At 43.6% G+C, this 16,981-nt stretch overlaps 1 protein-coding gene across 1 annotated transcript; it reads right to left on the bottom strand.

Moving 5' to 3' along the window:
- Positions 1 to 5,390: 5,390 nt before the first annotated feature.
- LOC134948847 (protein Wnt-11b) lies at positions 5,391 to 15,084 on the bottom strand. Its single transcript, XM_063937095.1, has 5 exons — positions 14,765 to 15,084; positions 12,259 to 12,494; positions 8,043 to 8,320; positions 6,551 to 6,843; positions 5,391 to 6,049 (listed from the first exon to the last, which is right to left on the bottom strand). The coding sequence occupies exons 1-5, from the start codon at positions 14,833 to 14,835 to the stop codon at positions 5,875 to 5,877; spliced, it is 1,053 nt and encodes a 350-aa protein (XP_063793165.1). The 5' UTR covers positions 14,836 to 15,084; the 3' UTR covers positions 5,391 to 5,874.
- Between the last annotated feature and the right edge of the window lie 1,897 nt (positions 15,085 to 16,981).

Here is a 16,981-nt window from a genome sequence, read left to right as displayed (position 1 = left end):
AATGTCCTTTGCCTGAATCAGTGCCATGTATATGGCCCGAAGTTCCAATACATTAATTGGCAGGCAACCTTCTTCCTTGGTCCATTGCCCCTGGAAACACGACCTTCCTGACACTGCTCCCCAGCCCTAGAGGCTGGCATCCGTCGTCAGAATTTCCCAATCGGATATCCAAAAGGGTCTCCCCTTGTCCAGATGGGATGTCTGTAGCCACAAGGCTAATAACCTTCTTTCTTCTATCGTAAAAACCATAGTCCGTTTTTATCGTCTGATGCAACACATTCCATTTGGAAAGAATCAGAGGCTGCAGAGGCCTCGAGGAGAATTGTGCATACCCCACCATGTTGAATGTTGACACCATCAAACTCATCACACGCATTGCTGCGTGAATGGATAACTTTTGACTGTAGCAAGTCCTGAATCCTTGACTGAACCTTGGATATCTTGTTCAGAGGTAACATTACTCTCTGAAAGACTTGAATCCAGTACAGCCTCCAAGTGAGTCATCCACTGTGATGGAACCAGAGACAATTTTGCCCAATTTATGAGCCACCCATGCTTCTGCAGACACGTTATTGTCTGTTGCAGATGACATAGGAGCAATTCCTGCAACTGTGCCAGGATTAAAAGATCGTTGAGGTATGGAAATTATTTTATCCCCTGCTGGCAGAGATAAGCTGCCATTACCACCATAATATTCGTAAATACTCTGGGGGCTGTGGCTAACCCAAAAGGTAGGGCCTGGAACGGAAAATGCTGTTGGAGGATAGTGAACCCGAGATAGCACTGATGGGACAGTGCTATAGGAACATGTAGGTAAGCATCCTGTATATCCAGGGATACCATATAAACCCCTGGTTCCATGGCCAAAATGATAGAATGTAAAGTCTCCATGTGAAACAGAGGTACCCAAATGTATTTGTTCAGCACTTTGAGATTGAGAATGGGCCAAAATGACCCATTTGGCTTCTGAACTAAAAACAGGTTGGAGTAAAACCCCTGTCCTCGTTGTGCATGGGGAACTAGAATGACTACTCCTAACTGAAGCAATTGCTGAACTGCCTCTTGCAAAGCCCTGGTCTTCGTCTCTACCCGAGACGGGCTGGTACAAAAATACCTTCGAGGAGGGTGCTTCTTGAAGGCAAAAGCATAGCTTAGAGATACTGATTCCTGCACTCAGACATCTGTTGTAGACTGCTGCCAGATCTGTGCAAACTGAAGAAGTCGGCCCCCCACCCTGGGGTCCCCCAGGTGGAGGCCTGCACCATCAGGATGACGGCTTATCCATCTTACCAACTGGTCCTCTGGTAGCCCAATGCTTTTCAGTCTTACCAGAATTGTAATGGGACTGCCTGCTATCACTTTTACCTTTAGCTTTTCCTTTAGACCGAAAGGGCTGAAAAGCCAGAACTTTAGGTTTGAAATTGTATGTGGAAGGAAACATTACTTTCTTGGAGTCTGCTTCTGACTCCAAAATATCTGTCAATTCTTCACCAAAAAGAATATCTCCAGAAAAGGGCAAAGATTCCAAAACCTTTTTAGATTCTTAATCAGCTTTCCACATACGTAGCCAAACTGTTCTACGAGCAGCTATTGTTGAAGCTGATACCCTGGAGGCAATAGTACCCATATCCAATGCTGCTTCTTCCAAGAACATTGCAGCCTGTTTTTAAATGTGCTATATGGGATTTTTGCTCTCTAGATGTTATTGAAAAATCCCCCTCCAATGCATCAGCCCAGGCAGTCACTGCCTTTGCCATCCAAGCTGAAGCCATGGGTGGCCTTATGACTGCCCCAGACGGGGAAAAAAAATGTTTTTTTTAGAAAACCATCTACTCTCCTATCCGTGACATCATTAAATGATGTTGAAGGCACAGATAATGTAGATTTTCGCACTAATCGAATCACATGCGTATCTACGTTAGGAGCCACCTCCCTTTTTAAACAATCCCCAGCTGGAAGAGGATAATTGGAATTCCATTTCTTAAGAATTCTAAACTTATTAGGCGTAGCCCAAGCCTCTTCCATGATTTCAGTCAGCTGGTCTGACCCTGGAAACTCAGTCTTAACTGTTTTGGGACATTTAAACACAGGTGCCTTGGTTTTTAACACAGGGTCCGCTGAATCTTCAAAGGATAGAATAGCTTTCATTGCTTTAATTAACTCAGCTATATCCACTGAGATGAGACCTTCCTCCTCCTCTTTGTATGCTTAAGTATAATTAATTGAGCTTTCATCTTCCGATGAATCCTCATCTGAACCATGTGTAGCCTGTGAGAATGAAGGTTTACTTACCACCAGCTTATCAACCCGTTTCTTTTGAGAGGCAGCTGCTGGAAGTGATACATGCAGCTTCCCACCTGTGGTGTAAGGGTTAATCGTGTAACCTATCCCCGTTACAGGAGTTGGAGGAATTATCCTTTCAGCTATACTGGATAAAGTCTGTGCAAACATAGCCCAAGGTGGATCAACCTGCACCTGAGTCTGCCTTGTATTTTTCAAGAACCCCTGGTGAAAGCTACAACAATTTGCACACAAACCATCCTGAACCAGATCCTGAGAGGATAACACAGCTTTGCAAAACATGATGTGAGTGTTGGTGTTGCTGTGAGTGTATCTTCCTCACCTTTGCCGCTCTTAGACATGATAAATAATTAACCCTTCCACAGTATACTACACAATTTGTGACTGTAATCACTTTAAGCTTTTTAAAGTGAAATACAATCCGACCCTACCCATGCACCAGCATTGAGGATCAGAATAGAACAAAACTGACAGAATATAGTAAAGTCAGCAATCACACCAACAGTCAGTCACATGTTATACATTAGTATAATAAGCAATATGAGCACATCATCAACTACAACTATGTTTCAAGTATGTAGGAGAACATATTACTGAATCATGTTTAAACAGATCTACCGTATTCAGACGCATTGTGAAAGAAACAGTAAATGTATACAGACTCATATGCAATAGCCACTTATCTAACTATTGATACTCAAAAAGGTAGAGACTTAGTGCTGTATTACCCGTACTCAGAGTGGGATACAGGGAGACTCACCTCGCTTCCAGGACCAATCAATACGTTAGCGAACGCTGAGTGGATACAGACGCTACTAGTGTACACCAACACTCCATGAACCTATAGTGAACACAGATGCTCAGTGAACACAGCACCAGTCACACAGCCGCCTATGCTGCGACTGGGTACCCTTCGTGTACAGCGTCTGAGATGGGAAGCGGGAAACAGTTTATGGCGGGAGACTTGTAGGAAACTGGTCATGAACTAGGGGGAGGGGCGACTAGGAGAGCGTCTGACTCCCCACTGCCGACATCAACCCTAGGGATCATGGCCTTATACTACTCCTGGAGCCTATGATCCCTAAGGCCTAGCGCTGGTGCAACCGAAGTGGCAGCCGCGTCAGCGACTGTTTGGTAGTCTCCTCCCAAAACAGTGCGGCTGTGTCCGTATTCCCCTTGTAAGTGGAACAGATGCCTTACATTCTCCCAGTGCTCCAGCCACAGCCTGGTAACGAATGCTGGACCTGCTAGTATATCAGACACAGACGCCCGCCGAAACAGCACTGTACTCGTGGGTAAGCGTTGTTGCGACCCAGCGGAGAGTTGTTGGAGCGACTCTTTCTAAGGTACGTATAAGACGCTGTTTAGAAAGATTGCTCAGGAAGATAGTAAGTGTGTGTACAAGCCAGGAGAATGCAGTCTAGTTAAGAGATTTATACTATTATACCATTTAAGCTGCTCTATACTGTAGTCTTAGATATGAAATGCAATTTCCCATCGTTCTTAGGGTTCTTAGGTTGATCACTCGCTAGCTGTTTTTAGCAGCCGCGCAAACTCTATGCCGCCTCCCACTGGGAGTGTATTTTAGCTCAGCAGAAGTGCGAACGAAAGGATTGCACAGCAGCTACAAAATTATTTTGTGCAGTTTCAGAGTAGTTTCAGACCTACTCAGCGCTTGCGATCACTTCAGACTGTTCCGTTCCTGTTTTGACGTCACGTACATGCCTTGCGTTCGCCCAGCCACGCCTGCGTTTTTCCTGGCATGCCTGCGTTTTTCCGAACACTCCCTGAAAACGGTCAGTTGACACCCAGAAACGCCCACTTCATGTCAATCACTCTGTGGCCAGCAGTGCGACTGAAAAGCTTCGCTAGACCTTGTGTAAAACTGCATTGGCCGTTGTGAAAGTACGTCGCGCGTGCGCATTGCGCCGCATACGCACAAGTGCCTTTTTTTGCATCATCGCTGCGCAGCGAACATTTTCAGCTAGCGATCAACTCGGAATGACCCCCTTAATTTGGATAATTCCAATAAAGGAGAGAGTCATTCTGAAGAGAAAGATGAATTACGAGATAATGTCCAAGAGTGCTTTGTTGGATTACTGATAACATACAACGTGTTACTGGGAAAAAAAAAAAAAAAAAAAGTTAAGACTGGTAAATGCTATTTAACAAGTAAACACATTAATGCAAACCATATTATTGAATTAGCAAACAAAACATGTACAAAAGGATCTCAAGCCATATCATGGAGTTTATGCTCAACCATAGTTTGTGATTCTCATAGAAAGTAAAAGTAACCCTCTCCGCCCCCCCTTCCCTCCACACACACACACACACCTTTCAAGGACCAGTCTAGCTCTATCATTATATAAACACAAAAGGGATATAATGGCTAAGCACTTTCACCAAGCTGTATTGATCCCCTTAATGACCCTTTTGTCAAACAGCTACAAAATAAAAAAAATACATAAAACAAATAAAAAAAAACCCTAACACACTCAGACCTTGAGATTCCAGAGCATGGACATGAGGCTAGAACCCCCACAGAGTGCAGTTTAGGGTTATAGGACAGCCATAAATCAGACCTAAGGGTTGTGGGGTCTGATTCCATGTGTGTGCTGGTGTTTGCAAGTATTTCTGAGATATTCCTGGAAGCCTGTCTCCGGCACAGTGGGAGGGATGGAAGACTGGCTTTTCCCAGTACCCTGCTCTGCTTTGAAGCAACTGGGGAGAGATTTCAGTTCCAAATAAAACTACAGGTATTTTGGGATGTAAAATTTTGGAATTCTGAGGATTACATGTACTCTGGGTGTATCCAAGGACTTCACCAATACAGATCCCGTCACAAACTGCAGCAGCTGCTCTTTACCAGGCTCTGCAAAAGGCACCTGCCAAGCCCTCCCCCATACAGCTGTCAGAGTGCATACCCACAGGTGCAGAAAAACCCCATCAGTGCTGAAAGACTGGAGCGTTCCAAGACAGAGTACATATGCCTTAATCTGAGGAGTTATTAAGCCTTAATGCAACCCTATGGACTGCCCTTCTTACAGGATAAACTAATTTTACTAGTCATTTGCACAAGACCGATCTCTGCAGCAGCAAAAAAAAAAGTTTATTAAAAAATATATATCTACAATTTATAAAATATATATATTTACATACCATAAACCAGTCTAAAAATTTAGACACATTTTTTCTGAACTTGCACAGTGCATATATATTATGTATTACACAGGTGGCAGCAGAACACTTTCAAAACCCTTATTTAAAAAATAAAATTATAGAAATTGCATTACTGGGTTGCTCCATATCAGGAAAGCATGTGCAGACTGCCACCTAGCTGCCCATTTTTGCAGTGTACAGTTAATCAATCCAAGATGATCGCACGGGATGAAGTCCTTGCATGAAGGAAGGAGAGACCTAACCAGCTGCAGAACATTTGCCTGCATCTGTCGTCCATAAAAGTCTTGTAGTCTTAGTACCTGCTTTTTTCTCAGCTTCTCAGAACAGGTACTTGGCAATGTTTTAAAGGAGGCAGGTTGTCTGTGCAATAACAAGGTGATCACAATAGATCTACTTGCAGACATATCGTTCCACTGTCCGCTCACATTTCTTGCACATGACATAACAGCACCAGTAATATTTGCACTGGCATCGCTCCACAATGGTTTCTGTGTAGACATTGTACCCACGACCACAACACATCAGGTTACAGCTGTCACTGCCCACTGAGGTTTTGTTGCATAGTCTGAAAGAGAAGGAATAAGTGCACAATAAGCAATGAGAACTGTGCAAACACATTTCTGGGAGGATAGGTTTTGGCACACTACATACAATTCTATACTGTACATGCTTGCACTGTTATTGCAAGATGACAGAATAAGGGGCATGAAGGATTTTCTGGTGATAGACCAGCTTGCTACACGTTTACAATTAAAGAATATAAGCCATAGCCAGTCATTCATGACATACAGTATGTAGCGGAGTAAAAAAGGTTATTCTATGGACTAGTTGTATAAGTACAAAGGCTTTCATTGTTTAAGTCTGGCACTGTTGTACCCACACAAATGAAGCAATAATGGCCAGAGACTGGCAAATAATTCACGACTGGTAAACTGCAGTTACCCAAAAACACAAATCAAGCATTAAGATATCAGAGTGTGTGTTTGTCAGGGGGTGCAAAATATTGCAAACCAGAGTGTATACTTAGCAGATACTATGGCGAGATAAGATAGAAGGATCATCTTACCTATCTTGTGTTCCATACGATCCTAGGGTGGGATTTCGGGCGCAGTAGTCTGGGGAGCTGTTCAGATACACCAGCTCCGACTCTCTAACTGGCCGGATGTCCAGCTCCTTATGAACTAAATGCTTGCGACTTCCCATCTGCCTATGGGTGACTTTAGTTGCTGCCAAGTACTTTGATTTCAGCTCGTCAGCTATTTGTGGCAAATCCTGCAGCCCCTTCCAGCAGGTCTTCACAGAACACGACCCAGATACTCCATGGCACTTACACTTGGTCTCCAGGGAATCCATTAGTACCTTCATAAAAGGAAAAAAGAAAACTTGCATAAATTTACCACACCAATTTAAATGACAATGCACTACAGACTGTGTTCCATACAAACATAGCTCTTAGGCTTTTTCACACCTATCCGCTTTTTATTGCATGTTAATAAATGCATAAAAAGAACATTCTAATTAGTACAAACAGGAGTCAAACATGATGTTCCCACCATTGTGCTCTGTAATTGTACCTCTGCATTTAAACAGGCATGCCCTATTTCTCATACAGTAATATGCACTAAAAGTATGTACAGGTTGAGTTTCCCTTATCCAAAATGCTTGGGACCAGAGGTATTTTGGATATGGGATTTTTCCGTATTTTGGAATAATTGCATACCATAATGAGATATCATGGTGATGGGACCTAAATCTAAGCACAGAATGCATTTATGTTACATATACACCTTATACACACAGCCTGAAGGTCATTATAGCCAATATTTTTTGTAACTTTGTGTACTAAACAAAGTGTGTCTACATTCACACAATTCATTTAGGTTTCATATACACCTTATACACAAAGCCTGAAGGTCATTTAATACAATATATTTAATAACTTTGTTTAATACAAAGTTTGTGTACACTGAGCCATCAAAAAACAAAGTTTTCACTATCTCAATCTCAGTCAAAAAAGTCCGTATTTCGGAATATTTGGATAAGGGATACTCAACCTGTACTATAAATAAAAAGTGCTTGTTTGTTTTCTTGTGTTTTTATCCCTTTTCCCAGGGCATGAGTATGAACTAATCTTTAATGCTCTGCATCATTTCTTTCAATCTATATTACAGCTTTAAAAGCCAATTAATGGTAATTTCAATTTAATGGAATGCTAAACTTAATATTGTTATTTTTTGACTAATAAAATGAAACAAAAAGCATCCGTTTGTAGACTAAGTTTGGTATTGTGCTTATAATTGCTACACACTGTGTGTGAGCTATTGTATTATTCTTTGTTAGCAGAACCACTAACTTTTAAAGAGGCTTAAAGTTTGGGAATCTCCCTCAATGAAAGCTTCAAATCTCTTATTGCATAATATGGCCTGGCAACATTTACACAAATACACACATATACATACATATGTATCATTAACCTTCCATACAAAGCAAATTGTTTATTCAGGTTGGCAGTCCTTTCAGAAGTTACATTACTGCGTTAAGAACCGTATTAAACTTACCTGTCTACCAACTGCATTGTTGTGTAAATTCATTAGTTTGGTAGCTTGGGTCCCTGACTTGCTAGACTTCATTGGGGCATCAACAAAGGCAGAACCCATCTGTAGGCCATAACGCAAGTTGTCACCACATCCGCCCCAGCGGAAGCTTGGTCCAGGTACCTCAGCAGGCGTAGCTCCACAGGAGCATGTGGGCAGCTCCCCTGAGGCGCAGGCTCGAGCAATGGCATGACTTATAGTTGCAGAGGCCAAAGAATATACAAAGGCAGATTCTCTGGATCCTAGAATTAAAAAAACAGCCATTTAGGAAAAACAGGAAAGAAATCTCTAGAAAATAACATGCAAAACCTACACTACACTAAGCACAAAGTTTAAGGGAAATAAAAATATCAGGGGGAAAAATGGTGTTATATTAACATATATTCCTTTGCAAGACCTGGCACACTTTTAAATATTTTTTAACAAAACAGATTGTGAAAGCTCTAAAACAATGGCAAAAGCTACTGTGCCCTAAAGCGTTTGGAAAGGGACTGCATAGTAATTTATGTTGCCTAGTTTCCTACTTTGAAAAACAAAACAAAAAAACAAACAGACTTTCATGTACTTTGTGGTTTTTATACAAGATGCAGTTCGCTTTTGCAGACACATTATATACACTTACAGAAAGCATTTACTCAAAGGACTGCCATTTTACTACCCATTACTCAGAAGTAATTTCACCTGTGGCTCAAACGGGTCCTAAGAGAAAAAGAGGGATGGTTTTCCGCACTAAAGCCAACCACATAAATTACGTATGTGGTTGTAAGGGTTCCAATATACAGGTTGAGTATCCCTTATCCAAAATGCTTGGGACCAGAGGTATTTTGGATATCGGATTTTTCCGTATTTTGGAATAATTGCATCCCATAATGAGATATCATGGTGATGGGACCTAAATCTAAGCACAGAATGCATTTATGTTACATATACACCTTATACACACAGCCGGAATGTAATTTTAGCCAATATTTTTTGTAACTTTGTGCATTGAACAAAGTGTATCTACATTCACACAATTCATTTATGTTTCATATACACCTTATACACACAGCCTGAAGGTCATTTAATACAATATTTTTAATAACTGTGTGTATTAAACAAAGTTTGTGTACATTGAGCCATCAAAAAACAAAGGTTTCACTATCTCACTCTCACTCAAAAAAGTCTGTATTTCGGAATATTCCGTATTTCGGAATATTTGGAGATGGGATACTCAACCTGTATTAAATCTGATCCCCTTATGACTGCTACTGATGACCCTAAATTTGTAACTTAGCTTAAATATGTCACCAACTTTTCTAATTGGTTTAGTGACCCTTACATTTTTTAAATGTATAGACAGTTATAGAATGTTTGACCCCTCGACAGCTGCACATGGTAAACATGGGCTATAAACATTTGTGCCATATATTTACAACAGGTCCGATTGCTGGAGAGACAGAGCTATTGGTTAAGAATGCCCATATTAGCCATCAGAGTAAAGAAAAGGATTTGGGGTAAAAAAAAAAAAAAAAAAAACAGCACAATTTCTACTCTACATGGAGCGGTTAAGACCGCTCCAATTCATTTTGAAAGCCCCATACACACTAGACGATTTTCGTATAGTGTGTACGCACAATATCGTTAACGATGCGCGCTTCCGTGGGTGGTTAACGATATCCCATACCATCCAAACATGCCGCCAAATCATACGATATCATCAGAAACTGCATGTTAGGGGTTGTGGCAAAATGACGTCACTGAATGATATGGTTAGTGATATCGTTCAGTGTGTGCACACTGTTTGCTAGGGAGTTCAAGGGCAATCACCGACGATGGAGCATGGAGCATATCATCTAGTGTGTACCCACCTTAATAAACCGTTCTATAAAATATCTATTGTTGTGTCCCCATGGCCTATTACAGAGGTTCCCAAACTGTGTGCCGTGGCTCCCTGGGGTGCCTCGGGACACTTGCAGGGGTGCCCTGGGTTGGTGGTCCAGGACCAATTAAAATTATTCATGGTCAATATAATAGGCAAAACCAGTGCTGTTGGCTACCAGTCATAAAATATGTGGCCAAACAGAAGGAAATCTTGTCCCTCACCACACAACTGACCCTAAGGATGACATATAAATGCGATCTACTTAATGTAATATTTATTTCTAAATTTCTCAATAAGAAATTTTTGGCCTAGGGGTGCCGTGAAAAAAATTCTGATATTCTAGGGCGCTGTGATTCAAAAAAGTTTGGAAATCACTGGCCTATTCTGATCTACCGGGAGATGCTCTAATAAATTATTAGCACAAAAATACATACCACAACTGCTATAAACCTTTGATAAGCTAGAGTACATTTTACATAAAGTAACAAAATGAATGGGAAGAGTAAGGGGAACAGATTTAGGGGTATATTCAATTGAAGTCGAAAGCTGCAGTCTGTCGAAAAAACAGCAGTTTTCGCCTTTTTAGGTCGGAAGAGGTTCCGACCTATTCAATATAACCCCAAATTATTCGACAAGTTGAGGAATTTGACTTGTCGAAAAGCACGTGTTTGGCGGAATAGCTGCTGATCCACGTGCTTGTGTCGGTTTTGGCCACCTTTTCGACCATCTCAATTTGACTTAAAAAAAAGTCAAAGTGAGATGAGTGACCCGAGACCGTGAGAGCCGCGGGCAGACGGAGAGCAGCACTGGAGGATGTCACAGCAGCGTTCAACCGGCTGCAGCAAGTGAGACCTCGCTTGCTGGAGCCGGGTGGACGCTGCTGTGAGCGGCGGCTGTGATGCAGGTACGGGGAGAGGCAGAGAGACGGGGGCGGGGGGAGACCCGTGGGCAGACGGGGGAGGGCAGCGCTACAGCAGCGGCTGTATAGCTGCTGCTGCAGCGCTGCTCTCCCCCATCTGCCAGCGTCTCTCCCGTCTCAGCTCCCGCATCTCAATTTGACTTTTTTCAAAGTCAAATTGAGATGACATTGAATAGCCCAGGTCGGATCCATTCCGACAAATGAATGTCGGACTGGATCCGACTTCAATTGAATATACCCCTTAAGGCAAAGTACTTGTTTGCAGATATTCTTTACTCTTCATCTCTAAAAAAGGGTTATGAAAATAAATAAAAAATCATAATGAATAAGAAGAGAACTATACAGGATCTGACATTACTCGGAAATTCATTTTATATGTTAGTAACACATGCTGACGTGTTCCTAATCCCAAAGTTGCACAGTCAGTGTTGTCATTAAGGGGTTAAGAACTTTTAGACCGTGAATATTTTCAGCTCCACTTTATTTTTAAAGTAGTAACTTTCCTTAAATAAAAATATTACATTTATCACTAGCTAAAAACAGAAGTTATGGATTCCTAAAAAGGTATTTTCTCTTCTACAGTAACATAAGGGATAACACAGTCACCACTGTAGATTATGGGTGTGGTTCATCAAATCGACAGTATCTAGGTCGACATGGATGGAAGGTCGACAGGGTTTCTAGGTCGACATGAGGATTTTTTTTGGTGTCGTTTTCTTCGTAGAGTGACCGGGATCCCAAATTAGTGCACCGCGTCCCCTCGCATGGCTCGCTTCGCTCGCCATGCTTCGGGCATGGTGCCTTCGCTCCGCTACCGCTTGGCTCGGCACACTTTACCGTTTCAATCGTAGTCCACGTGGATCGTTAAGTATGAAAAAATTAAAAAAAAGAAAAAAAAGTGAAAAACTCATGTCGACCTTTAGACCTGTCGACCTAGCACATGTCGACCTATAAACCCTGTCGACCTTCCATCCATGTCGACCTAGTGACTGTCGACCTATAGTGGTCGACCTAGACACTGTCGATCTTCAGACCGGATCCCGTAGATTATATACAGCTAGGCTTACCATACTCTCTCATAAGTTAAACAGGTTCTGTGGCCAATTAAAACCAGGTGAGATGCAGGCTAGAAGTCAGCCAGCCACAGAACCTGTGCAATTCAAATGTCCTGGTTTAAAGGTATAGTATGGTAAGCTTATGTACGGGAGCTCTCCGACCATATAAAAATCCTTAGACTGTAGGCTGACACAGGGGAGACATCTAGTGTGTAATGATTTACAGTAGGGGCTGTGTTATTCCTTTATAATACACGAGTTTCCCTAAGGAACATTTAAATGACAACATCACAACCCACTGTTTATACAGATTTTCGCTACTCTATATAATATTGTCTTTACCTTTTAGCAAGTCTGGGGTAAAGTGTGGCGCAAGGTCAATTGATGAACAGTTCCATCGCATGTCGGAGAAGGTCATCTGACAGGTCAGCTTGGTCTGCTTAGCTGCAGTAACAACACTCTGCATAAGCTCCAAGTTCCTCTTACAGAGTTGTGTTTGGTCAGGAACCAGCCCTTGAAGTAGGCTGCAGTGCTCACTCTCATTCCATGCTACCGAGCTGCCATTTATTGTCAGACCCCTGAAAGGCACCCAAGATTCAAATAAGAACAACAATGAATCAGAATTTAGAAAAGATAATGTTGCATACATTGGCACCACACACAAAAAAAAAAAAGTTAAGAAAATAATTTACATCAACAAAGAAAAATAATATTCTACAGAATAGTTACTTTGATGCAAATAAACTGCCAACTGCATTAATAGCTGCAGAGTGCTAATCCTTCTTGAAAAACATCTTTTGATTTACGAGATTGCTCCCTATATTAATAAAAACTAGTACACCACTAAAGACTTTGCATAAGCATGGAAATACAGGCAAACCTGCAAATGTTCAATATAAAAACAATAAAGGTTGGAGCAGAGAGAATACATTATTATTACCAGTTATTTATATAGCGCACACATATTCCGCAGTGCTTTACAGAGAATATTTGGCCATTCACATCAGTCCCTGCCCCAGTGGAGTTTACAATCTATGGGGGTCAACTTTTTGCTGCCCGTGCGATCAGGTAGACGCCGTCTATAGAGGAGTGTTTTTTTTTTGCATGCGCAGTTCAACCCGATCGCACGGCTGCGAAGAAGCGCAGCGTGCGATCGGGTCGGAATGACCCCCTATATTCCCTATCACATGTACACACAGACACAATCACGCTAGGGTTAATTTTTAGTTGTGAGCCAATTAACCTACCAGTATATTTTTGGATTGTGGGAGGAAACCAGAGTACCCGGAGGAAACCCACGGGCAGAATATACAAGCTCCGCACAGTTAGGACCACGGTGGGAATCGAACCCATGACCTCAGTGCTGTGAGGCAGTAATGCTAACCATTACACCATCCGTACTGCCCATGGGGGCATATGTAAGAGGGTCAGAGTTTGCCGAAGGTGTGGGAATGCCGGACGATCACGATGGGTTTTTCAAGCTGCAATTATTTACAAGGCCAAACCATACCTTGTTAATGATTGCCGCTTTAACAAAAAAAGTCTGATATTGGCCAGCATCTTGCACTTCTGCCAAACACGGACTCCATTACATACATGTATGCCCCCATGGAGTCTGTTTTTGAGTTGGGTGTATTTTGCAGCAATAACACGTGCCAAAAATGAGAAATAAAACAAGTAAAAACCATGTTTCGTGATCTTAAGATGCATCCACCTCTGTAAGGGTTGCATATGTGCCACTTTTATGCCAGGCCAAAAAATAAATAAAAAATATTATAGGATATGCTCCAGGTTGGTGCTTGTGTAAAACAGTAGCATATGTAGTGTATGCCAGTAAATGTGACTTAACTGTGTAAATTCTGAAGTTACAGGGCCCAATTTGTACACTATAGTAGTTTAATAGAGTGTCACATACATAAGGATATCATTATGGGAATATAATTTCCTGCCATTTACCGTTTGGAAATATTGATTAAATAATGCAAATAAACAGCAGCTGCACAATAATCATAATGTATGTAGTAGAAGTTGGATGGCATTAGAAGCAGCTGCCAATTGTCATCAGGGTGTATTTTGCACCAGGGTTCGAGCACCCACAAGATATACGCCTCCCGACAGGCACATGTCTTTGTTGTGGTCTGCATTAACAGCGTTTCAGTAAACACACCCTTAGTGTACTCAGCGTACACTTATACACCCCATTTCGCTTACAAGCATAATTAAGGGGTCAGAGAAGTATAATGCAACCAAATTGGTTTTGTAAGCATCCACAGTACAGACATGCATATGCCCAACTCTACATCTGCCCCACAGTGAGCAGATAGAAGCAGACAGATAACAGAACAGCCGGATTGTGGCCCAGCATCATGGTACACAGGCTAGATAAGGGTTGGCTCCTGTGCAGATAAAGAGGATAGGAAGCTGATTAAACTCACACTTTAAAAAAACAAAAATTAGCCAACTAGTAGTTGTTACAATGAGCAAACTGGCACTGCAGACTGGAACAAAACAGCCATTTGTTCTTACACAAAGGCCACAGACCACTGAGATAATGGGAAGAAGCAACGGATTCCACCACTAAATAATAATGAGATCACCAGGAGTCTTAGCTCAGTCTTCATAAGGAAAACAAGCAGAACAACAAGTAAACTCTGCACTTTGCAAGGGGGTAAAAAAAAATAAAAAATAAAAAAAAGGTACCATGTAAAACCACCAGGAAAGCTATACAGTAGAGAGTACAGTACCAAGGACAGTAATACAGCATCTCACTGCATATGTGCAACACAATAACAAAGTAGGAATACACCAGGAGACTACCCTGCAATATAACTGCATAATATATACTCACAGCCAGTGGATGGCGCCACACGGTCCGATACAGCAAACAAGTAGGGAGATCCAAAAATGAAATAAAGCCATTTCGGCCAACAGTGAGCCCTGGTGAATAATAGTGAAAAGTCTGTGACTTGCAGAGATTGGTGTAAAAGTGGTGACTTCCAACGAGGGGTATGTGAGATTCCCAAGTGTGAATTCCAATGATAGTGATTAGTGATCTGTGCAGAGAAAGTGTTTCTATACAAGTATTAGCCCCCAGCCCGGCCGCTGTCACTTCATCTCTAGCAGCCTCCTCACATTACAAGACCGACTACAGGGTGAGGGGACTACGCCTGGAAAATTTTATACCACCATGTGACGTCATCGCCCCGCCCCCGGAGCAGGATCTGAGCAGTACAGGTGAGATCTGCCTGCCCCCCTGGTTTTTGTGTGGGGACAACACCTAATTTCTCCTTTATGATGATTCCGGAGCTCAGTTTTATGTCTTTATCAGAACAGTGCCAGAAGCCCAGCACCCCTCACGCACACACATGCTAAATGATCTGGGAAGTGACTATAGTACCAGTAATTCGGGATAAAGCGGATTATAACACGAGTAATGCTAACTGTAAATTAATTACACTGCTAGTTTCGATCGGGGACTAATGAGTGTGTTAGAGCAGCGCCTCTTCCCATGTGTGATAGCGGAGAAAACATTAGTATTAGAATTAACGAGATTAAGTTGATAATATATAATGTGTAGACTTGAATTCCCGGTGGAGTGAAAGTTCAGCACAGGGTATTCCTATAGATAGATGCTTGCCGTGGTGCAGCAGATCAGTGGGGTGGGGGGCAATACAATAATGCATATATGCATTCTTGTATATTGCTTTCTTGACCTTAGTTGAAGGAAGGAAGTAATTTGTAGGGATATCGTTTGACAGTCTGTAATAAAGAATGTGTCTGTGTTATGCACCCTGCATGCACACAATTCATCATACCCTTTATATTATTTTAACTAGGTGATTCATCGCGCCCTACGGGCGCTCTTCACACCATCGGTAGGGGCTACGCCCCCTTAACCCTTGCACGCCCCAACATTTTTATTATATGGAGTATTTGCGCCATGCATAATTTAGTGAGTGGTGAAATATAGCATTGACAAAGGGCGTGCGATGGTTAAGGGGCCGTAGTCCATTGTGACGGTGTGAACAGCGCACGATAAGTCACCTAGTAGGTGCTGTGGTTGGGGGAGTGGCAGGTGCAAGGGAGACGTGGATGGGGGAGGGGGTGCCGTGGGTGGGGGAGGGGTGGTTGCGGAGGTTTTGTGGGTGGTGGAGTGACGGGTGTGGGGATATCACGGATGGGGAGGGTGCCCGGAGGTGCTGTGGTTGGGGAAGGTGCGTATGGTGGGGGGGGGGGGGGGGGTGAGGATGCGCAGATGGGGGAGGGGGTGGGGAGGTGCTATGGGTGGGACAGGGTCAGGGGTGTGGGGGCGGCAAATGGGGGAAGGGGTCCGGAGGGGCTGCAGGTGGGGTAGGTATGGGCGTGACATGTGAGTGGGAGGGGCAGGTGCGGGGTTGCGATGGATGGGGGAGGGGTTCCGGAGGTGCTGCGGGTGAGGAAGGGGCGGGTGGGGTAGAGGGTCTGAAGGCGCCGCGGGTGGGGGAGGGGCAGGTAGGGGGGTGCAGGTTCAGAGGCGCTGCGGAGGGTAAAGGGGCGGGTGTGTGGGTGTCACGGGTGGGGTAGGGGGGCCAGGAGGCGACGCAGGTGGAGGAGGGGCGGGTGCGGGGTTTTCGCGGATGGGGGAGGGGGTCCAGGGGCTCTGTGGGTGGTGTAGGGGCGGGTGCGAGGTTCCTGTGGGTGGTGGAGGGGCGGGTACGGTGGTGGTGTGGGTGGGGGAGGGATACTGTATATGCAGCCAAACATTCACACATGAGACACTGTCCACATACCCCATGCACGCACTATACCCCAGACAGCACACACACAATCTCCTGGAGCAACAGTAGTTGCTTGCTGCTTACTTGCTGCTGGTGCTGCGCCTGCTGTCCGGGTAACGGCGGCAGGGGCTCAGAGACAGGGTCGTGGCTAGTCTGCAGCAGGTGATGGGAGGGAGCGCGCCACCCAGTGACAGTGGGCGCGCCTCCGGTGGCTGACAGTGAGAGGGGATTCGGGGAGGAGCGGTGGCCGCAGCGGCGGGAGACGGCCTCAATCTGTGGCCGTGCTCAGCCGCCCTCCTAACCGCAGC

This window comes from Pseudophryne corroboree, chromosome 8 (assembly GCF_028390025.1).
Source record: "Pseudophryne corroboree isolate aPseCor3 chromosome 8, aPseCor3.hap2, whole genome shotgun sequence".
NCBI lineage: Eukaryota > Metazoa > Chordata > Amphibia > Anura > Myobatrachidae > Pseudophryne > Pseudophryne corroboree.
This window is presented reverse-complemented; position numbering and strand designations above follow the sequence as displayed.

Bases quoted from the DNA above. Each gene is read 5' to 3' on its own strand.
- LOC134948847 (XM_063937095.1), bottom strand. From the start codon at position 14,835: ATGGCTTTATTTCATTTTTGGATCTCCCTACTTGTTTGCTGTATCGGA. The intron at 8,321-12,258 runs GTAAAGACAATA...TTTTAATTCTAG, and splicing joins TACCCCAGACTTGCTAAAAG to GATCCAGAGAATCTGCCTTT. The intron at 6,844-8,042 runs GTAAGTTTAATA...CCTTTTATGAAG, and splicing joins ACAATGCAGTTGGTAGACAG to GTACTAATGGATTCCCTGGA.